The sequence below is a fragment of the Neovison vison genome, chromosome 2 (assembly GCF_020171115.1).
Source record: "Neovison vison isolate M4711 chromosome 2, ASM_NN_V1, whole genome shotgun sequence".
Lineage (NCBI taxonomy): Eukaryota > Metazoa > Chordata > Mammalia > Carnivora > Mustelidae > Neogale > Neogale vison.
In genome coordinates, this window is record NC_058092.1 from 40,716,805 (window position 1) to 40,740,570 (window position 23,766).

General features: G+C 35.5%; 2 protein-coding genes across 2 annotated transcripts in view; both read right to left on the minus strand.

Annotated features, from left to right (window-relative positions):
- The window catches only part of FAF1 (Fas associated factor 1), a 475,350-nt gene that overhangs the window by 290,731 nt on the left and 160,853 nt on the right, over positions 1-23,766 (minus strand). Inside the window, exon 5 of the mRNA XM_044238202.1 lies at positions 4,076-4,167. Coding sequence (XP_044094137.1) covers positions 4,076-4,167 — 92 coding nt within the window. The remainder of the gene's footprint in view (positions 1-4,075; positions 4,168-23,766) is intronic.
- LOC122899957 (cytochrome b-c1 complex subunit 7-like) lies at positions 13,012-13,296 on the minus strand. The gene has a single exon (XM_044238203.1). The coding sequence runs from the start codon at positions 13,228-13,230 to the stop codon at positions 13,012-13,014; it is 219 nt and encodes a 72-aa protein (XP_044094138.1). The 5' UTR covers positions 13,231-13,296.

Genomic DNA, 23,766 nt, shown 5'->3' on the forward strand with positions numbered 1-23,766 from the left:
GAATACGGGTTATGACAGAAAGGAGTCAGTAATGACCCTAAAGATTTTAGACTGAACAACTGGAAGGATGAAGTTACTATCAATTGAAATGGGAAAGACTGAAGATGAGGATTTCCATTTTGGGCACGTAAGTTTGAAATGTGTATTAGGCATTTAAGTGAAAAAGACAAGCAGCTGGATATATCAATCTGGAATTCAGGGAACAGGTCCGAGGTGGAGATATCAATTAAAGATATAAAACTGCACATACACATGCACTTAAAAATCATTACATTGGAAAAGATCACCATTGAATTTAGTTATGTGATCATTTCATTAGTACTTTGACAAAAGCACTAACAATTCTCTGCCTAGCCTGGGCTCAGGAGGCCTGGAGAGAAAAAGAGACAAGAAATATAAACAAGCCTTTGGGGGAAGTTTTGTTATTAAGGGGACTAGAGAAATGGAGCAACTGTTGGAAGGGAGATCAAGAGAAAAATGGAAGAAAGAATATCATTTTATGGTTACATTCTATTAGAGATAATGACCTACTAGAGGAAAACATTGATGATACAGGAAACACATAGAAAAATTAAGAGTGAAGTCCTTGAATAGGCAGAAGAGACAGAGAATGTAATCCAAAGCAAACATGGAGGCATGGTTTTTGAAAGGACACTGGACAGGCCATCTAGAGTAACAAAAGAGCATGTGTGTAAGTAAACAGAGACGAAGCTGGGAGCTTATAGAAATTTTCTTGTATTGCCTTTGTTTTGTGAGTGAAACAAAACAAATAGTCAAGCTGAGAGTGAGAATAAAGGAGAAGTGCTTTAAAGGTCTAAGGAGAGGACAAGTATAAAATAACCATTTAGGAGTGTGGATCAACCAGGTAAATATACTGTGATTGCCTAGCAACATTAAGAGACTCTCTAAAGATTATGATCATGAATTTAAAGATACACCAATACCATGATTTTGTTTGCCTGCAGCCATATTCAGCCATAAGGCACAGAATAGATGGAGTTGTATTTATTGAAAATAAGAATTTTTGTCATACAGGATCCATAAAGAGTTGAGACTATATGCAAGACAGTGATTATAATGATTAATTGTAGGATTTAATCCACTCTAAGGAAGGAAGAGAGGACATGAAGGAGGTAATGATCATGAACAGATATAGAAACAATGGACCAGAGGCCTAAGTAATGTGGAAGGATTGCTGGAGTGAAAGTACCAAAGAAAATGAGCTAGAAAGACAAGAGATGGTAGGCAGAAAATAGAAGTCTGAAATTAAGATGTGAGAATCATAATTAAAAAATAGGACCAGGGGAAGATATAGCTGATACAGGGTAGAGGAAAAGATTTCTGTAGGAAAGAAATTCAAATAACTAAGAGGCCAAGGTATTGAAGAACCACTTACAAAGAGTAAATTACTAAGAATTAAGACAGAGAACAATTATACAACAGGACCTTAAAATTATTTTTTACCTTTCTACCTTTCATTATTTTAATTGTTGGATTACTGATAAATGCTTACTCTTACAACTTGATCAAGTCACTACTAACCTTTTGCCACACTACGACCTAAAGATTTTCCACTAAATATTCCCCCTCAAATCACATATGGCATGATTATATAAATGGATACTTTCTTTAAGTTATTTATTCATTCCTTCATTTCACAAACATTTACTCATGGGACTATGGTAGTAATTGCTGGGATGGGAACCTAATTTTATACAGAGGCCTGTTAGAGAAAGTAATGTTTAAACTGAGACCTGAAGGATGAAACAGAGCCACCCATGTGAAGAATTGGGGGTAAACCATTCCAAGCAGTTGAAGGTACAGGTAAAGATATAAAGTGCTTGGGTCTAATAGAAGAATTAAAAGGGGGTTTCTATGGCTGCATCATGGCACGTGACGATAAGAAAGGCTGAAGATGAGGTCATAGAGGTGAACATTGGGTAAATAATATAATGCCTTTTGAACCATGGTGAGTAGCATTACTTTTATCCAAAGTGTAATAAAAAACTGTTTTAACAGGAGAGTGATATAATTCAATTTATGTTCTTAAAAGATCATTCTGGCTGCCCTGTGGATAATGTAAGGAAGAACCCAGGAAAGGAAGCTGGAAAAACAATGATGAAACTATTACACTGGTCTGGGCAAAAGATGCTAATGGCCTAGGCAGCTCAATAAAAATACTGAAAAGTGATCAGAGTTGAAATATATTTTGGAGACAGAAGCTATAGGACTTACCACAGGATTAGGTGTTGTTTGAAATGGGAAAAGACTGGATGCCCGTATTTTTTGATTCAGCAGTATCTATATAGTGCTGCTGTTTATTGGGGGGTAACTGGTAGAGACATAGCATGGAAAGGAAAACCAAGAGCTTCATTTTAAACATGCTAACTTAGAGATGCCATAAGGTATGCAAGTACAAAGTGAATTATCAATTTGGATACATGAATTCACAGACGTATAACCTGGAAATATAAGTTTGGGAGCAATCAGAAAATTAATGGCATAGGAATAGCAGAAATCACCTTAGGAAAAGAGTAGATAGAAATAAGTAACTGAAGATATTGTCAATAACAAAAGACTATGTTCAAATATTAGAACAGACTGCTTTAAGAACATTTTCAAAATAACTGCCTTTCTCTACACAAACTACTGAAAAATGCCACGTGCAACAGATGCATATCCATAAATTTCTCAATAAATGAACAAATAAATGATACAGCCATATAAATTAATGCATTTTAGTGTTTTATTTCTACCGAGGTTGTTGATTTACTCAGGGAGCATTTCTTTTTATTTTTAAACCTATGTTTCAATTATAGTAGCACCAGGGGTCAACAACTATGTCTATAGGACAAATATATCCCGTTGCCTACTTTTATATGGCCTAAGAAGTTAAGGGTGATTTTCACATCTTTAAATGGTGGTGGGGAAAAATCAAAAGAGTAGTTCATGATATGTCAAATTACATAAAATTCAAATTTCTCTGTCCATAAATAAAGATGTATTAGAACACAGTCATGGCTCACTCTTTAACATATTGCCTATGGTTCCTTTCACACTACAACAGCAGAACTGAGTAGCTGCAATGGGGACTGCACTGCCCACAAAGCCTAAAATATTTAAAGCCTGGTTCCATGAAGAAAGTCTGATATACACCACTAATTTGTATCTAAATTTATAAATATCTTGCTAATGTGAAATTCATATAAATATCTTACTTAAATACTCCAAACACCTCCACATACCAAATGAATTCATGTATACATATTTATAGGCACAATGTCTACCAGAAGTCATTGACAAAGAACTGAACCAAAAGTTGAACATTGTAAGTTTATGCCTAGATACTGAAATATCAAGTTAATAACTATGAAAGGATTTGATTATTATTTGCACTTTAAACATCTAAAACTTTAGAGTTAATTCATTTCTTTCAATCCCTCCCTACTCTCTCTGTCAGACAAAGAAAGAGTGTGTGAAATATTTAATACCTGAAGCTGCTACTGGGTTCTTAAGAACAGCAACTACTGCCTTAAAATTGAACACTTTATGAAAATTCTTAAAGTACAATTCATTCCATGCACTGGCCATTACCCAAGTAAACAAAGATTCTTATCATTAAATTTTCCAAGTTTAAAAAAATGTCTTATTATTATCTTTGTTCCATAATCAATATTTGGCATACATGTATACATTGTGCATGACTTCTTGCAGGCCAGTAAGTAATTGTTCAGTAAATTATTCCAGGGTACTTACTGACACCCTACGAGGTTTGATAAAAAAGTAAAAGCTCTCATAAGAGAGTGCCAAACTAACTCCTAAATAACAGAAATAGGAAAAACATGCCATACAGTGTTTTCAACTATATACCTAACTCATTCAAAACTATTGTTGGTTTACCATGAAAATGTTTTAACTTGATCAACACTATTTGCTGATTCCTTAAACTAAGTTGCTATTACCAAAATCTACTTCTGTCATATGTAAGAAAACTAATAAAAACCAATTTTTATGTATCATTTAGTCAACTGCATGACTTAATTTCCTTTTATTTCTAGGCAATTAAGAAACTCACACTGTCTTCCACATCTCCGGTCTTCCAGCCTTTCAACAGCATTTTAGACACAGGTATCTGAAGTTCATTTTCTAGAATCTGTTTAATCTCTCCTGCATAAATAAGAAAAGACTGAATATTACTAACAAAATAATGCAATCAACATTTGTCCATATCCAGGGCTACCAATAATATTAGGCATATGCTACACAATGACATTTGATAAATAAATAAGAATAATTTACATAGTCCAAACTTTAAATCTTAAACAAATGTTGCCCCTTTGAAGAACTCAGGCTTCAAGATTAATTATGACAAAAGACTCTAGAATTAATTAGTTAATTAACTGCAGAGCTCTTTAAAAGAAATAGATACAAGTTTGATTAGAAACAACTTACTTTAAACCAATCAACTGAAAATACCACTATGTGCTCAGCATGTGGTAGGAATAGCAGGTAAAGTACAAAACTTGAAGTGATACAGTATAAGCAAAGCAGATTTTAGAATGAAGATTTGGGCTGAAGTTTTATCTTCAAGAAATAAATATCTATTCTTATTTTTTGTATCATAAAATGGAGAACAATATTGCCTTTCTTAACTATTTCCAGGGTCTAAGGATAAAAGGAAATAACATCCATGTAAGCAGCTAAAAAAATAAAGTCAACGTATATAATCTAGAAGACAATTTAAACTACATTAAAGAGAAAAGCAACAGAATTTCAGAAAAGAAAAAAAAAATTGTGTTGGATTAAGTAGAGAAGGCTTTATGAGAGAGATGAGACTTAAACCCAGATTGAAGGATAACTGGGTCATGAAGGAGTGCATACCAAGTTATTCTATTCAATAAACACAAAAGACTTAAAGGTTAAAAAGGCAAAAATGAACACGATGCTAATGAAAAACAGTGAGGAATCAAAATTTTCCCAGTGTTCCACAAACTGTTTTTCAGGAATCAAGTCTACTAATAAATTAATACGCTAATTTCTAGAACTACAGTACATTAAGCAGATTGTTGAATCAGAATATACAAGCACTGCATATATTTACTTTTATTAGGTTGTTGCTAGTCTATACTTTTTTTAAAAAAAGTGTATTTTTAGGGGTGCCTGGGTGGCTCAGTGGGTTAAAGCCTCTGCCTTCGGCTCAGGTCACGATCCCAGGATCCTGGGATTGAGCCCCGCATTGGGCTCTCTGCTCCGCAGGGAGCCTGCTTCCTCCTCTCTCTCTGTCTGCTTCTCTGTGATCTCCGTCTGTCAAATATATAAATAAAATCTTAAAAAATAATAAAGTGTATTTTTAAAAGTATACTTTTTCATACTTTATTTTTGGAGAGAGAGAGAGTGCATGAGCAGGAAAAGGGGCAAATGAAGGGGGAAAGAATCTTAAGCAGGCTTCACATCCAGCATGGAACTCCATGTGGGCTCAAACTCATGACCCTGAGATCACGGCATGAGGTGAAATCAAAAGTTGGATGTTGGGGCATCTGGGTGGCTTAGTGGGTTAAAGCCTCTGCCTTTGGCTCAGGTCATGATCCCAGGGTCCTGGGATTGAGCCCCGAATCAGGCTCTCTGCTCAGCAGGAAGCCTGCTTCTCCCTCTCCCTCTGCCTACCTCTCTGCCTACTTGTGATCTCTGTCTGTCAAATAAATAAAATCTTTAAAATGAAAAAAGGCAGACTTCTGCTTAAAAAAAAAAAAAGTTGGATGTTTAACTGACTTAGTCATCCACACACCCCTAGTCTATACTTTCAGATTAACACATAACTCAACCCCATTTATAGTAAGTGACTGAATATTGAAAAACCTGATTATGTTACATATTAAAAGAGGAAAAATATTCCATGCTGACAAACGAAGGGGGAAAAAACTTATGCTACACTATGGAAATACAGGTGCCAAAGTAAGCAGTGCTATAATTAAATGCTTCATGGCCTTAGTGACAAAGTCTTACTTCCCCAAAGAAAATTCCTATCTGGGCACTTTTGATAGTAACTAAATGTCATAATATATTTCACAAGCACAAACCTTTATCAACTTTAGACTTTGAAAATGTCACTGCTGACAAAGAATTTATGGAAACAGTAGGAAAATGAGCCATACTTTTTATATCAAATACATATAAACATTGACTTTTCATTTATGGACTTTTCATTTATGGCTAGTATTTCTAGAGCTCTCCTTGTCTGGAACTGAGCTTATGCTCTTTCAATTCCGCCCAGTGCTTTCCTCTTAGAAACTGACCTTCACCTGACAGTTTCTACTTAGACTCCTGGAGATACTCTTAGCATTCATAACCTAAGAGAAGTTTCTTAAAGAAAAAAACAAAAACAGATTTTAAGTTGAAGTTGCAGTTACTCTTTGCAACAAGTTTGAATAACATATAAAAAGTTTAATTCCACAGGTAGAGAAGAATGGAAAACAAAACCAGAATTTTGACAGCAGCCTGAGTTCCTCATATTTTAAAAATTTATTCTGTTGGTCTCAATTTCTTCTTTTGTAAAGTAGGGATAATTATAGTACCAACACTTAATTGGGTTTCTGCACTAAATCACAGAAGACATGGAAATATTTTGTATTAGTGTGTGTTTCAAAAATGTTGATTATTTTGATTTGTATTAACTTAGGTAATACACACATAAATGTCTATTATAGTATTTGGCCAGAACAGATTCTAAATAAACAGTAATTATTGTTTTAGGGATATCCAAAATAATTTAGGTCAGTGAAGTACTAGAATGCAGCAAGTTTCAGAGCCAGTATGTGTATCTGGGTCTTTCTGACACCAAAGATCTTAACACAAAATGGCACTGCCACTACAGCACCCTAGTATGTCACTTAGAAAAATGTGCAGATATGCAGATGTCATTAAGAGCAGTCCACTGAACTTGCAAACCATATATCTGATAGGGAGTCAATATCCAAAATATATAAACAACTCACAACACAATACCAAAACACTTACATACATACATACATACACACACACACACACACACACACACACTCCAATTAAAAATGGTCAAGGGTGTCTGGGTAGCTCAGTTGGTTAAGCATCCAGCTCTTGGTTTCAGCTCAGGTCATGATCTCAGGGTTCTGGGAACATGCCCTGTGTTAGGCTCCACACTCAGTGGAAAGTCTGCTTAAGGACTCTCTCCCTCTTCTCTGTCCCTCCCCTTGTTCTTTCTCACTCTCTAAAATAAACAAAACAAATCTTTTTAAAAAAAATAGGCAAAGGACCTGAACAGATACTTTTCAAAAAAAGATATACAAATGGCCAACAGGTAAATGAAAAGATGCTCAGCATCACTAATTATTAGGGAAATGCAAGTCAAAACCACAATGAGATATCACCTCATGCCTATTAAAATGGCTTCTATCAAAAAGACGAACAATAACAAATTCTACAAAGATTGGAGAAAAGGGAACCCTTATGCACTGCTGGTAGAATTGTAAATTATTACAAGCACTAGAGAAAACAGCATGGAGCATTCTCAAAAAATTAAAAACAGAACTACCATATCATCCAGCAATATAACAACAACAACAAAAAAAACACTGTATCAAAGAGCTATCTACACCCCCATGTTCAAAGCAGCATTATCTACAATAGCCAAAATACTGAAGCAACCTAATCGTCCAATGATGGATGAATGAATAAAGAAGCTGTGATGTATGTATACATTTCAATATTATTCAGACATAAAAAAAAGAAAGAAATCCTGACATTTTTTATAACATGAACAGACCCTGAGGGCATTATGCTAAGTGAAAGAAGTCAGATATAGAAAGACAAGTACTATATATCTCACTTACATATGGATCTAAAAGAAGAAGAAGAAGAGGAAGAAGAGGAGGAGGAGGAGGAAGAAGAAGAAACACAGAAAAAGAGATCAGATTTGTAGTAGCCAGAAGTGGAGAGTTGGGAATTGGATGAAGGTGTTCAACAGGTACAACTTCCAGTTATAATAAGCGCTGGGGATATAATATATAACATGAAGACTACAGTTAACACTATTATGCAGTATATTTTAAAGTTGTTGAAACTTCAGTGGGGGAATTTGAAATAAAAGTGAAAAAAAATTGATCTCCCCAAGGATCTTGGTGTTCATGGGGGTCATTTTAAGAAACATGCCATTATTTAGAGAAACCTCCACACCTAGGATTTCTTTTCCTTCAGGTAATCCCTCCACCCTAGGAGGGATTATTAGATTAAACTTCCAAAATAACTTTTTTGTAAGGCATGCTCATTTACTGGATAATGGAAAACCATTTTTTGTTCAGTGATTTTTGTTTTCATCCTGAAAGAAAATGGTAGAAAACAAATCATTTTTTAAAAATTAATTAATTTATTTGACAGACAGCGTTCACGAGCAGGCAGAAGGGCAGGCAGAGAGAGAGGAGGAAGCTGGGTCCCTGCTGAGCAGAGAGCCTGATGGATGCGGGGCTTGATCCCAGGGCCCTGAGATCATGACCTGAGCTGAAGGCAGAGGCTTAACCCACTGAGCCACCCAGGCGCCCCACAAATTATTATTTTTGTTAACATTAAATCTTTGGGAATTAAAATAAATAAATAAACAAAGAGATAAACGCCATTGTTGAGAGAATAAATCCTTGGAGTTCCCAATACAGGGAGGAACCCTCCCTTTTTTGTGTATTTGCATAAGATGATGGATGTTAATTAAACTTACTATGGTAATCACTTTATGATATATGCAAGTCAAGTCATTATGCTATACACTTCAAAAGTATACAGTGCTATACACTTCAAAAGTATACAGTGCTGCATATCAATTATATCTCCATAAAACTGCAAAAAGACTTTTGTAAAAAGTCTACTTTTCTACTGAATCCAGTAGCATACTTTCAAAAAAGCCCAACTCAGATTATGATATACATATAATAAAATTCACCCGTGAATTTTGACAATATATACACCACTGTAACCACTACCACAATTAGGATAAAGGACATTTCCTCTATCACAGAAAGATACTCATACCTCTTTGAAACAAAAACCTTCTCTCACCCAACCACTGACCTTTCTTCTCACTCTAAATATTAGTTCTGTTATCTTTTATGCCTGGGTTCTTTTGCTCTACTTAATGTTTTTGACATTCAGCTACACTGTTGCGTGTACCAATAAGTTTATTTTTCATTATTTAGTAGTATTTCATTACATTGTAAGGTAGGCAATGGTATTGTAAGGAAATGGCTTCCAATGTTCCCCACCCTTATGGTATTCATGCCCTTTGTAATTCCCTCTCCCATGAGTGTGTACCAAGTTACTTGATACCAAGTTACTTCAATGAAGCAAATATAATAATGGTGATGGGATGTGATTACTGAGACAGGTTTTAAGACTATGGTCTCCACAAACCATAAGTGACTCTTAATCTCACAAAACAAACTGAGGCTTGCTGGGGGGAGGGGGTTCGGGAGAGGGGGGTTGGGTTATCGACATTGGGGAGGGTATGTGCTATGGTGAGTGCTGTGAAGTGTGTAAACCTGGCAATCCATAGACCTGTACCCCTGGGGATAAAAATACATTATATGTTTATAAAAAATAATAATAAATTTAAAAATTTAATAATAAAAAAAAAGACTATGGTCTCCATCTTGCTACACTCTCTCTCTTGCCCTTGTTCTCTCTGATGAGAAAGCAAACTGGTATAGAGAGAGGCAAACACAGTAAGGAATAGAGGGCAGCCTCCAACCAAGACTGGGTAAAGAGCTGAGTCTCTTGGTTCAATAGACCACATGGAAATGAATCTGTCAGCAACCACATCAATGATCTCAAAAGTTATATTTCCCTGAGATGAGCCTTGAGATGACAAACTGATTGCAGCCTAGCTAAGCCACACCTGGATTCCTTATCTATACAAATGGTGAGATAACAAATTTTCTTAACCAGCTAAATTTTGAGTCATTTGTTACACAGCAACAAATAAAATACATATGGATATTGCAGTATTTGTTTATACATTCTCCAGCTGATGAACATCGGCAGTGTTTATATTTTTTCCCTAGTGCAAATAAAGCTACGATGAACATTGTGTAAACCCTTCTGTAAATATGTGTTGATTTCTCTTGAACAAATACCTAAGAATGGAATTGCTAGACTGTATGATTAACTTTATTTTAAAAACTGCCAAACTGTTTTCCCAAGTGATCATACCATTACGAATTCCAACAAAGTTCCAATGGCTGCATATCACTATCAACAAAAAGAATTTTCTGTCCTTTTAATTTTAGCCATTCCGGTGGCTATGGTTTCTAAATGTGGCTTTAATTTATATTCCCTGATGATTAATAATAACTAATGACACTGATCAACTTCTTGTGTGCTTCAAGGATAATGCATATCTTCTATAAAGCACTGAAGAGATGTGTTACAAGTGGACCTTGCATTGTTCTTAATCTTAGGAGGGAAGAATTTGGTTTGTAATTATCAAGTATTATATTAGTTATATGTTCTTCAGCAATGTGTTTTATGAGGTTGACAAAGTTTCCCTCTATTCTTACTAGTTGTTAGTTGTTGTTGTTGTTGTTGTTTTAATTTTTCAACATGAATGGGTGTTGAGTGCTTTTTCTTCCACCTACTGAAATGATCAGATGAATTTTTTCACTTATTATTCTCATATGGTGAATTACAAAAATAAATTGTAAGCTGTTAAGCAAGCTTTGCATTCCTGGATAAACTCACTTGACCATGAGGTATATTATATACTTATGTATGTATTTTATTGTATTTTACTAAATTTAACTTGCAAATATTTTTTTTAAGATTTTATTTATTTATTTGAGAGCATGTGAGCAAGAGAGCTCAAGAGCGAGGTCAGGGGCAGAGGGAGAAAGACAAGCAAGCCCTATGCTGAGCACAGAGCCCAACTTGGGGCTTGATCTTATGAAACTGAGATCATGACCTGAGCCAAAATCAAGAGTTGGACCTTAACCAACTGAGCCACCCAGGCACCCCAACCTGCAAATATTTTGTAAAGAACTTTTCTGCCTCTATAATTTTAAGAAATATTGGTCTGTAGCTTTCTTTTCCTGTAATGTCTTTGCCTGGTTTTAGTATTAGAGTAATGCTGATTTCATGAAATGAATTAAGAAATACTCTCTCTATTTATGAATGATTGCTTGTATTTCTTCCTTTAATATTAGATACACTTTACCAGTGAAGACATGTAATATTGGGTTTGCTTTTGGGGGATGTTTTTGTTTATCAACTCAATTTATATACTGGATACACACCTACTCAGATTTTTTATTTTTTCTTCTGTTGGCTATATTTTGTACCTTTAAAATAATCTTCATAGCTACTTAAAGTTTGATGTATCTTTTAAATTTACTGGCATAAATTTGTTCTTGATGTTGCCGTATAGCCCATTTAATGTCTATAGGTTCATTTCCAATACGAACAACTTGTGCATTCTTTCTTTTGTTCTTATTCACAGTAGCAAGTGAATTATCAATTTTATTCATCTTCTCAAAAAAAGCTGTAAGTTTTATTTATTTTTTTCATTTTCTCTACTATTTATCCATTTTCTGCTTTATAGATTTCTGCTTGTGTGTATACACATACATAATTTGCCTCCTTTTATAGTTACTTTGGAATTTTATTTGCTCTCTTTTTTTAAAAAAGATTATTTATTTATTTATTTGATAGAGATCGCAAGTAGGCAGAGAGGCAGGCAGAGAGAGAGACAGATAGAGAGAGAGAGAGAGGAAGAAGCAGGCTCCCCACTGCACAGAAAGCCCGATGCAGGGCTCAATCCCAGGACCCTGGGATCATGACCTGAGCTGATGGCAGACGCTTTAACCCACTGAGCCACCCAGGCTCCCCTTATTTGCTCTTTTTAAACAAAAATTAATACCTTCATTATGATTGGCAGGAAATAAACTGCACATATTTAAAATCTACAATCTCATAAGTTTTGACAAATACATCCAAAAGGTGAAATTCATCATAATCAAGATTATAAATTTAGGGGCACCTGGGTGGCTCTGTTGTTAAGCCTCTGCCTTCGGCTTGGGTCTAGCCCTGCCTCAGGCTGCCTGCTCACCTGGAAGCCTGCCTGCTTCTCCCTCTCCCACTCCCCTTGCTTGTTGTCCCTCTCTTGCTGTGTCTCTCTCAGTCAAATAAATAAAATCTTTAAAAAAAAAAAAAAAGGTTGTAAATTTATCCATTACCCCCCTGCCCCAAGGTTTTTTATGCCCCTTGGTAATTCCTCTATATCTCCTTACTTCATCCCCAGAGAACTGCTGATTTAATTTCTGTAACTATGGTTTAGTTAGCATTATCTAAGATTTTCTATAAACGGAATTGCATAACATACTTTTTAAATCTGGCTTCTTTCACTCAAAAAAGTCTGATATTCTCTCACATGGTTGTGTGTAACAAGACTTTTATCACTAAGTACTATTACATTATATAGATATACAATAATGTGTTTATCCGTCCACTGGTTTATGGGTATTGGTGTTATCTACGTTTGGTGCTTTTACAAATAAATTGCCATAAACAACAGTGTATATAGTATTGATAGACACGCTTTCATTTCTCTTGGGTAAATACTTAGAAGAGGAAAGGCCATTGTATAATAACTTTCTAGGAAACTGCCACTCTTTTCTAAAGTGGTTTCTATTGTGATGTCTTCAAATTTACTAATCTTTTCTTCTTCACTGTCTAATCTGTTAATCCCATCTGGTAAAATTTTTCATCTTAGACATCATGGTCTTCAGCTCTAGACACTCAGTTTGGGTCATTTTAATATTTCCAATGACTTATTTTAAATCTTTCCTCTTTTTTATTTTTATATTTTTTATAATTACAATAGACATTTATTTAAAGTAATACATTTGCAGCTTAAATAGTCCTGAATTGTACATTTCATGCTTACTCAACATCTTAAAAATATTTGTAGGACAGCTGCTACCACAGATTTTAATTCCATGATTATTTCTTTGCCCATCTCTTTCTTCCCCAAATAACTTCTTTCAGATATGGTTCAAGGTAGAATTTATCCTCTTCATATTCTGTCCACTGCTCTTTAGGCAAAATCTGCTGCCTCATAGTCAGGCCTAGTACTCTCTTAATGCGAAACATCCTGTCATTATAATGGTTCCCAAGAACTCTTCTTATGGTCTCTTTCACATTATCATTCTCATATATCATTTTGCATTAACCCCAGCTTACTGAACTCTGCCACCACAGGCAACCACAAGCCTGCTCACATTTTTTACCCTTTTCTGCTCTCTTTTAAATATAAGTGTAAGAGAGTTAAAAAACCATTTTAATGTCTGTACCTGCTAATTCCAAAATCTATGTCAGTTCTGAGTTGCTTTTAATTACTCTCCTCATTATGGGCCAGGTTTTTCTGCATCTTTGAATGCCTGGCAATTTTTATTGGATGCCAGACATTGTGAATTTTGCTTTGCTGAGCAATGAATACTTTTTTATTCCTATAAATATTCTTGGGCTTTGTTCTAAAATACAGGTAAGTAACTTGGAAACAGTTCAATGTGCTTGGGTCTTGCTACTAAGATGTCAGAGAGTATCATCCAAATAGTATTTAATCTAATGCTAACTATTCCCTGATACCAATGCAAAAGCCTTGAGGTTTTCCAATTCAGCATGTGAGCACAGACACTATTCCTAATAGTATTCCTTCTAAGCCCTTTGGGTGGTTTATTTAGCTGTTTTTGGAGTGAAGGGAAATCCTGTTGCTGTAAGTAGAAGGAGGGGAGGGGACACTTTTCCTGTTTCTTAGTAGAAAGGCTGAACATTGCTTCTAGAACTTCCTTCTTTTGTAATTAAGCATTTGAACTACAAATTTCCCACTCAATACCACTTTGTCAGCATCAAACAAATGTTGATACGCCATGTTTCCATCTTAATTCAGTTCAACATATTTTCTAATTTTTTTTGTGATTCCTTCTTCGACCTATGGTTTATTTAGAAATGTTGTTTAATTTCCAAATATATCAGAATTTTCCAGACTCTTGATTTCTATTAATTCTACTACTGTCAGAGAACACACATCACATGATTTTTACAAACTTCTAGTGAGTTGTTTTATGGGTGAGTATATTTTCTGCCTTAATGAACGTACCAACTGCACATGAAAAGAATATGTATTTTGCTGTGGTTAATGAGTCTACAACACTTCAAATAGGTCAAATTGGTTGATATGTTGTTCATATTTGCTGTTGTTCTGAACATTTACTATTAGAAAGGAAGTGGACCTTGCATTGTTCTTAATCTTAGGAGGGAAGAATTTGGTTTTTAATTATCAAGTATTATATTAGTTATATGTTCTTCAGCAATGTGTTTTATGAAGTTGACAAAGTTTTATGAGGTTGACAAAGCTGTACTCTCCAATTACCACTGTGGATTTGTCCATTTTTCATATCAATTCTATCAGGTTTTGTTTCATATACTTTCAAACTCTGTTATTAGATATGTGCATATTTATGATACTATGTCTTTGTGATGACTGTGATGAGTTGCCATGTTCATCACAAAATGTGTCCATTTGGCCTTAATAATACTCCCTGTCCAGAAGTCTTATTCATTTAATACCAACATAATAAAATGTTACCAACATTTCATATACTGATCAGCATTTTCCTATATACATTTTAATATTATACTTAAAGTAGGTTTCTTGTACATACATATTTCATTTTCCTTTTTTATCCAGTCTCACAATTTCTACTTCCTAGTAAGAATGTGAGACAGGGATACCTGGGTGGCTCAGCCAGTTGAGCTTCTGACTCTTGGTTTCCATTCCAGTCATGAGCTTAGTGTCAAGGGAATGAGCTATGTCAGGCTCCCAGCTTGGTGCAGAGTCCGTTTGGGAGTCCTTCCCCTCTTCCTCTCCCTCCCCTGTTACCCCTCCCCAGATGCATGGGTACAGTGTATGCTCTAAAATAAATAAATAAAATCTTAAAAAAAAAATGTGAGATAATTTATATTAATTGTAGATATGGTCTTATTGCTTTTATATTCATCCTATCTTATTTTTTGTTTTATTATCTCTTTCTACCTTCATTTGAATTTACTATTTTTAGGTATTCCTAAATACCTAACCCTTGGCTTAATAACTATAATAACTATAATCTGCATTTCACTGTTGTAGTGATTGCTCCTAGGTTTACAGTTTGAATTTTTTTTTTAAGATTTTATTTATTTGACAGAGAGAGAGGGATCACAAGTAGGCAGAAAGGCAGGCAGAGAGAGGGGGGAAGCAGGCTCCCTGCTGAGCTGAGAGCTCGATGTGGAATTCGATCCCAGGACCCTGAGACCATGACCTGAGCTGAAGGCAGAGGCTTAACCCACTGAGCCACCCAGGCGCCCCTAAAATTTGAATTTTTATCTATTTTTTTAAGTAGGCTCCATGCCCAGTGAGGAGCCCAAAACAGGGCTTGACCTCATGACCCTGAGTTCTAAGACCTGAGCTGAGACCAAGAGTCAGAACTTTAACTGACTGAGTCACCCAGGTACCCCAATATGTACTTTTAACTTAATACAGTCTGCTTTAAATAATACAGGACTTATAACAGTATATTTATATTTTTCTTTCCTGTTGTGTTCGTGTTTTCATACATTTACTTCTACATAATTCATAAATGCCACAATATACTGCAATTACTTTCACTTTTCAAACATCAATCTTTTTAAAAATTAAAAATAAAAAAACTTCCCAAATATTTACAATTTCTGGTGTTCTTCATTTATTTGTGTTGATCTAATTTTCCATCGCTTATCATTTCCTTAAAGCCTAAGAAACTTTCTTTAATATTTCTTCAAGTTTCTGTCTGTGTGCAAAATATCATTTAGTCTTCATTTCTAAAAGATACTTCTGTTGAATACAGCATTCTAAGTTAACATTTTATTCCTTTAGCACTTAAAAATATCACTGACTTGCACTGGCTCTGATAAGAAATCTGTAATCACTATTTTTAAATGTTTCCCTATATGCAATGTGTCTTTGTTTTCTCACCTCTGCTACTTTCAAATTTTTTGTGCTATTGATTTACAATTTTATTATGATGTACCTTGATATGGTTTCCCTTGAGTTACTCCTGATGGAGTTCCTAAGCTGCTTATATCTGTGAGTTTATATTTTTCATGAAATTTGGGTAGTTTTCTGCTGTTCTTTAAAATTTCCCCATTTCTAACTAGCTCCTCTAATTCAGAAACTTTTTTTTAAAATATTTTGTTTATTTATTTGACAGACAGAGATCACAAGTAGGCAGAGAGGGAGGCAGAGAGAGAGAGAGGAAAGCAGGCTCCCCACTGAGCAGAGAGCCCGATGCAGGGCTCAATCCCAGGACCCTGGGATCATGACCGGGGCCGAAGGCAGAGGCTTTAATCCACTGAGCCACCCAGGTGCCCCTAATTCAGGAACTTAAATCACAGATACATTAGACCACTCTCTATGGCCCCCATGGGTCACTCAGGCTCCATTCCACTATCCACCCCCACTCCTACACACAGCAAAAGCACAAATACAAAATATATTTTCTGTGTGTACTTCACTTTGCATTGTTTTTATTGGTATGTTCTCAAATTCATTAATCTTTTCTTCAATAGCATCTAACCTCATAACCCCTTTTGGGTAAATTTTTGGGGGGAGGGGCAGATGTTATACCTTAACTCCAGAATTTCTATTTGGTTAATTTTCAGTATTTCTCATTTCTTTCCTCATTGCATTCTTGACTTCCTTTAAACTCTTAAGAATAGTTACAACAACTGTTTTTAAACCTTCATCTCCTAATTCTATTATTTTTGCTACTGATGTATTTTTATTTTCAAAATTTTCTTCAGGTTATGAGTCACATTTGGCGGCTTCTCATATCTACTAGTTTTTAACTAAATACCATTCATAGTAAGTGTTTACATTTAGTGGTTTGCCTTTAAAGAGTGTAAGAAGATTATTCTAGAAGGCCCTTAACTTTCACACACATCAGGTTGATCCTTTTTAGACTCCTTTACAACACTTTTTAAGATGGATCTAAAGCAGCAATTCTCAAAAGTACAGATTTCTTGAGACTGACTGTACAAAAGTAATGTTAAGTAAAACTGCGATACTTTATCAGAAATTGAAGTGGTGGTGCTAAGGAGCACCTGGGTGACTCAGTCAGTTAAGTATCTGACACTTGATTTTGGCTCAGGTCATGATTTCAGGGTGGTAAGATAGAGCCCATGTCATGCTCCTCACACAGTGAGGAGTCAGCTTGAGATTCTCTCTCTCGCTCTTCTTCTATCCCTTCCTCCACTTGCACTCTCTCTAAATAAATAAATAAAATCTTTAAAAAAAAAAAAAAAAAGTAGAGATGCCTGGCTGACACAGTCAGTTAAATGCCCAACTCTTGGTTTTGGTTCAGGTCATGATCTCAGGGTTATAAGACCGAGCCCCACATTGGGCTCTGTGCTCAGCCCACTGTCTGCTTAAGACACTCTCACCTTCTCCCTTTGCCCCTCCCCCCCCAACTCTCGCTCTCTCTCAAATAAATAATAAAAAATAAAAGGTAGTGGTGTTAAGCTGAAGTAGTAGTCATTGTATTGTATCCTTAACCGTAAAATATTTGTATTAAAAAAAGCCATAGGGACGCCTGGGTGGCTCAGTTGGTTAAGCAGCTGCCTTCAGCTCAGGTCATGATCCCAGCATCCTGGGATCGAGTCCCGCATCGGGCTCCTTGCTCGGCAGGGAGCCTGCTTCTCCCTCTGCCTCTGCCTGCCTCTCTGTCTGCCTGTGCTCGCTCTCTCTCCCTCTCTCTCTGACAAATAAATAAATAAAATCTTTTTTAAAAAAAGCCATAAAATAACAAAACTTATTATTTGTATTAAATCTTGCTGCTTTTAATATTATGTGTGATGAAACTGGAAGTACTCCTAAGGCTTGTCTGCTACACACTAAAGTACAATTTTTGTTCTGAGGCAAAGGACATGTACAATGTGAGATGAACTGTTTTTTCAAAGAACACCATTTTTACTTGAGCAAATGATGTCACTCCATATTATTCAGATTTGACATTGTCTTAAAAAGGAACAAAGTAAGCCCATCAATTCAAGAAAAACAAATGACAACTTTTTGTCAATGACAAAATTTGAGCCTTCAAACTGAATTCCAAATTTAAAAAAAATTTTATACGTCATTATGAGCTTTACCTTTACAAATTCCCCTTACTTAAAATACTTTTCTGTGAGATCAGTGATATTAACAAATGTGATTTACTGATATCACTTAAAGCCATGTATCAATATTTGGTTGATCTATTTAAATAAGCAAACCAATATTTTCCAAATAACTATCTTTTTTTTACTCATTGTGGCATTTTTATTATTTTTATTTTTACTTATTTATTTATACTTATCTATTATTTATTTATTTGGTGAACATTATTTACATTTTTTTTTAATCATCTGCTACTCCATCCCTCTCCCCCTTCCTTCCAGAACCCTCAGTTTGGTTCCCAGAGTCCAGTCTCCCATGGTTTGTCTCCTTCTCTGATTTCTTCCCATTCACAGTTTTCACCTCCCTTCCCCAATGGTGCTCTGCACTATTATATTCCATGTATAAGTGAAACCATATGATAATTTCTCTTTCTCTGCTTGACTTAATTTCACTTAGCATAATACCTTCCAGTTCCATCCAGGTCAATATAAATGGTGGGTATTCATCCTTTCTGATGGAGGCATAATACTCCATAGAATATATGGATCATATCTTCTTTATCCTTTCATCTGTATTGGTTCTTTCCACAGTTTGGCTATTGTGGCCATTGCTGCTATAAACATTGGGGTACAGATGGCCCTTCTTTTCACTAAGTCTGTACCTTTGGAGTAAATACCCAGTACTGCAATTGCTGGGTCGTAGGGCAGCTCTATTTTTAACTTTTTGAGGAACCTCCATACTGTTTTCCAGAGTGGCTGTACCAACTTGCATTCCCACCAATAGTGTAAGAGGGTTCCCCTTTCTCCACATCCTCACCAACACTTGTTGTTTCCCATCTTGTTAATTTTTGCCATTCTAAGATGGTATATCAGGGTGGTTTTGATTTTTATTTCCCTGATGGCTAGTAATATTGAGCATTTTTTCATATCATCTGTTAGCCATTTGAATGTCTTCTTTTGAGAAGTGTCTGTTCAAGTCTCTGCCCATTTATAGACTGGATTATTTGTTTTTTGGGTGTTGAGATTGATAAGTTTTTTAGACATCTTGGATACCAGCTCTTTATCTACACTGCCATTTGCGATATCTTCTCCCATTCTGTGGGTTGCCTCTTAGTTTTGTTGACTGTTTCCTTTGCTGTGAAAAAGCTTTTTATCTTGATGAACTCCCAAAAGTTCATTTTCACTTTTGTTTCCCTTGCCTTTAGAGACATGTCTTGAAAGAAATTCCTTTGGCCAATGTCGAAGAGGTTACTACGTCTAGTTCTCCTATGTTCGCCTCTAGGATTTTGATGGATGTCAACACAAGATCCTAGCCAACAGGATCCAACAGTACATTAAAAGGATTATTCACAGCAACCAAGCAGGATTTATTCCTGGGATGCAAGGGTGGTTCAACATCCACAAATCAACCAACATGATAGATCACACTAATAAAAGAAAAGACAAGAACCACATGATCCTCTCAATTGATACCAAAAAAGCATCTGAAAAAATACAGCATCCTTTCCTGATTAAAACTCTTTAAAATACAGGGACAGAGGGAACATACCTCAATATCATAAAAGCCACCTATGAAAAGCCCACAGCAAATATCATTCTCAATGGGGGTAAACTCAGAACTTTTCCTTAAGGTCAGGAACACAGCAGGGATGCCCATTCTCACCATTATTGTTCAACACAGTACTAGAAGTCCTAGCCTCAGCAATCAGACAACAAAAAGAAATAAAAAGCACTCAAACTGGCAAAGAAGTCAAACTCTCACTCTTCACAGATGACATGATACTTTAGGTGAAAAACCCGAAAGACTCCACCCCGAAACTACTAGAACTCATACAGCAATTCAGCAATATGGCAGGATACAAAATCAATGTGCTGAAATCTGTTGCATTTCTATACACTAATAACGTAACTAAAGAAAGAGAAATCAAGGAATCAGTCCCATTTACAATTGCACCAAAAGCCATAAGATACCTAGGAATAAACCTAACCGAAGAAGTTAAGGATCTGTACTCTAGAAACTACAGAACACTTAGGAAAGAAACTGAGGATGACAGAAAGAAATGGAAAAACAGTCCATGCTCATGGATTGGAACAATAAACACTATAAAAATGTCTATACCCAGAGCAATATGCACTTTCAATGTAATCCCTATCAAAATACCATCGGCACTTTTCATAGAGCTGGAACAAACAATCCTAAAATTTGTATGGAACCAGAAAAGACCCCAAATCACCAGGGGATTGCTGAAAAAGAAAAGCAAAGCTGGAGGCATCACAATGCCTGACTTCAAGCTATATTACAAAGCTGTGATCCTCAAAACAGCATGGTATTGGCACAAAAACAGACACATATATCAGTGGAACAGAACAGAGACCCCAGAAGTGGATCCTCAACTCTATGGTCAACTAATCTTTCACAAATCAGGAAAGAATACCTAATGCAAAAAAGTCAGTCTCTTCACTAAATGGTGCTATGAAAATTGGACAGCCACATGCAAAAGAATGAAATTGGGCCATTCTTTTACATCATACACAAAGATAAACCCAAATAACTATTTCATAGAGATTAGAAAATCATCGACTGAAACTGAATATTCCAGTGAATTTTAATATAACAATACCAAAATCTGGCTGATGTAGTTTCAGATTTTACATTGCCAATAATCTTTAAGAAATTACCAATTACCAGGCTTTGGTTGTAGTATCAAATAATATCAAATAAAACTATAAAAATATTATCTGAAAAGGCTATTATAATACTCCTCTTTTCTCCAATTATGTATCAGTTGGTGACACCATTTCTTCACATACTTAACAGAAACAACATACTACAACAGAATGAACAAAGTAGCAGATCTAAGAATCTAGCTGTCTTCTACATAGACATTGAAGAGTTGTAAAAAATGTAAAACAATGCCCCCTTTCTCTTTTTTTATTTAGTAAAGGTAATTATTTTTCATGCAGAATCTTATTTATGTCAACATATAATGAGTTCTAGTTTATTTATCAATAAATAAATTTTTTAAAAATTTCTCAGTTTCAATCACTAACAAAATACTCCTCTGGAGTGTCTACTATCACGGAGTTGTCAAGGAGTTGTTCAAGTTAGCCTACGATGTACAGATTCAGCCAAAGATTTGGGCGGAGCACAATCCAGACTTCTAGAGTTTTTCTCCATGTAGCTCTCTTTTCTTTAGTATTCTGCCCAGAACATTCCAATCATTTAAGCATTATAGATCTCTGAGCCCTTTTTTTCATCTCAACAAGACTATTAGGTTCTATTTGGGTTCCCTTTCTGTAAACAATGGCCTAGAAATTTTCTCGAGGCAGAAATCAGAAGAAACTATTGAGCTCACCTGTTTGTTTCCATTTTCTCAGGTATCACAGGTCTATTATGTTGCTTGTTGTCCAATACCTAAAGATAACTGTTTCATATCATATATTTCTGTTGTGGGTGCTTTCAGTAGGTACCACACCAGTTACTCCATTAGTGGCAGAAACTGAAATTCTTATAATTTTTATTTCTCAAAGTTACTGCCAACAAAGTTACTCCCAATGTTTTCCCAGGTTTGAAAAGTTTCATAAAAACTAACCAATCACAGATGTAGCTCATGAAAGTATATTCAGCTATTGTTGGGCACAATTAATTCTATTTTACCCAATAATGCCTACCTTTACATTGGAAATTATTATGTTTTATATTCATATGGTTTTATATTAACATGAACCATAAATTATTCCATCTATCAATTTATTCTATACATTAATAAGGATATTACAAACACTGCTCTGAGTATAATTATCTTTGCTTTTTTTTTAAAAAAAAAATATTTATTTGGGGACGCCTGGGTGGCTAGTTGGTTGAGCAACTGCCTTTGGCTCAGGTCATGATCCCAGCGTCCTGGGATCGAGTTCCAGATCGGGCTCCTTGCTCGGCAGAGAGCCTGCTTCTCTCTCTGCCTCTGCCTGCCATTCTGTCTGCCTGTGCTCGTTCTCTCTCCCTCTCTCTCTCTCTCTCTCTGTGACAAATAAATAAATTCTTAAAAAAAAAAAAAAAGATTTATTTGAAGGGTACCTGGGTGGCTCAGTCAGTTAACCATCTGCCTTCAGCTCAGGTCATGATCCTGGGGTCCTGGGATCGAGTCCCACATAGGGCTCCCTGCTCAGTAGGGATTTTGGTTCTACCTCTACTGCTCCCCCTGCTTGTGCTCTCAATCTCTCATAAATAAATAAAATCTTAAAAAAAAAAAAAGGAAGGAAAGGAGGGATGGAGGAAAGAAAGAAAGAAACCATTCTTTTTTTTTTTTAAAAAAAAAAAGATGTATTTATTTGATAGAGAGAAAGCATGACTTGGGGGAGGAGCAGTAGGAGAGGGAGAGAATCTTTAAGCAGACTCCCTGCTGAGCACTGAGCCTGATGCAGGACTCCCAGGACCCTAAGATCATGATCTGAGCCAAAATCAAGAGTCAGACACTCAAATGACTGAGCCACCAGGCACTCCATTTTGCTTTTTTTAACAGCAACATTTCTCTAGTTTTCCAGTTTCTATGACAAGAAAGCTAAAAAAGAAAAAGGAAAGAAAAAAAAAAAAAAAAGACTACCTCACACCACAGTCAGCAATTAGTATAAACAGATTTTGGCCTGCCCAACAGAGAAATCATTAACAAGAGGTCATTTAGTCTGTTACACTACAGTAAACTGAAAACAAATTTATAAACACTTTATCTGCCATTTAAATGCCTAAGAAACAGACATTTTATATAGCTGTTTTTATCTTCCTTCAGATTCCCAAGTTTTAACAAATATTGTCTAAAGAACTTACTACCTTATTTCAAGTCATTTGGGAGAAATACGTACTATTAGACCTTTATAGTTTGTAAAGGCAACTAAATATGGGGTGAAGAAAAAGAGGATTCTATCAATATAAAACAAATGGCTATTAATACATTCCAATTAATTCCTCTCACAGAGGAAAAAAGATGTAGTGAAAATTGGATACAGGGACTGTAATAACTTCCAAGCAGAATACAGAACATTGTTGCCATGCTATGATCACTAGGATAAAAAACATTATCCCAGTTCAATCACTAGGTAACTATTATTAAGGCAAATTGTACGCTCTCTCTGGGCCTCAAATTCCACATTAATTTAAAAAAAAAAGCTATGAATGTATTTCATGTTAAGGACGCTGGTAATGCCACCTGTTGCCATTTTTTTATTTAAATGACAGCACAAGGTGGCACCAAAATATTAAAACTGACCCCCAAAAATGAGAGCCTATTTCAGTAGACACAATAAGGAAATCAAACCTGTCACCTAGAAGAAAAAAATGTGTAATAATGTATCATATGTATTTTTCAGAAGCACAGTCCTCAAAAGTGAAGTTTCCCCTTTATTCTACAGACATGTTTACAAGTCAGAAATCTTTTAGTGCTTCCAATCACTTCCTTCTTTCAAACATTATAAGCTATTAGTCCCTACAAATACTTGTTTGAACTATGAAAGCTGTTTTTTTGAGAAAAATCAGAT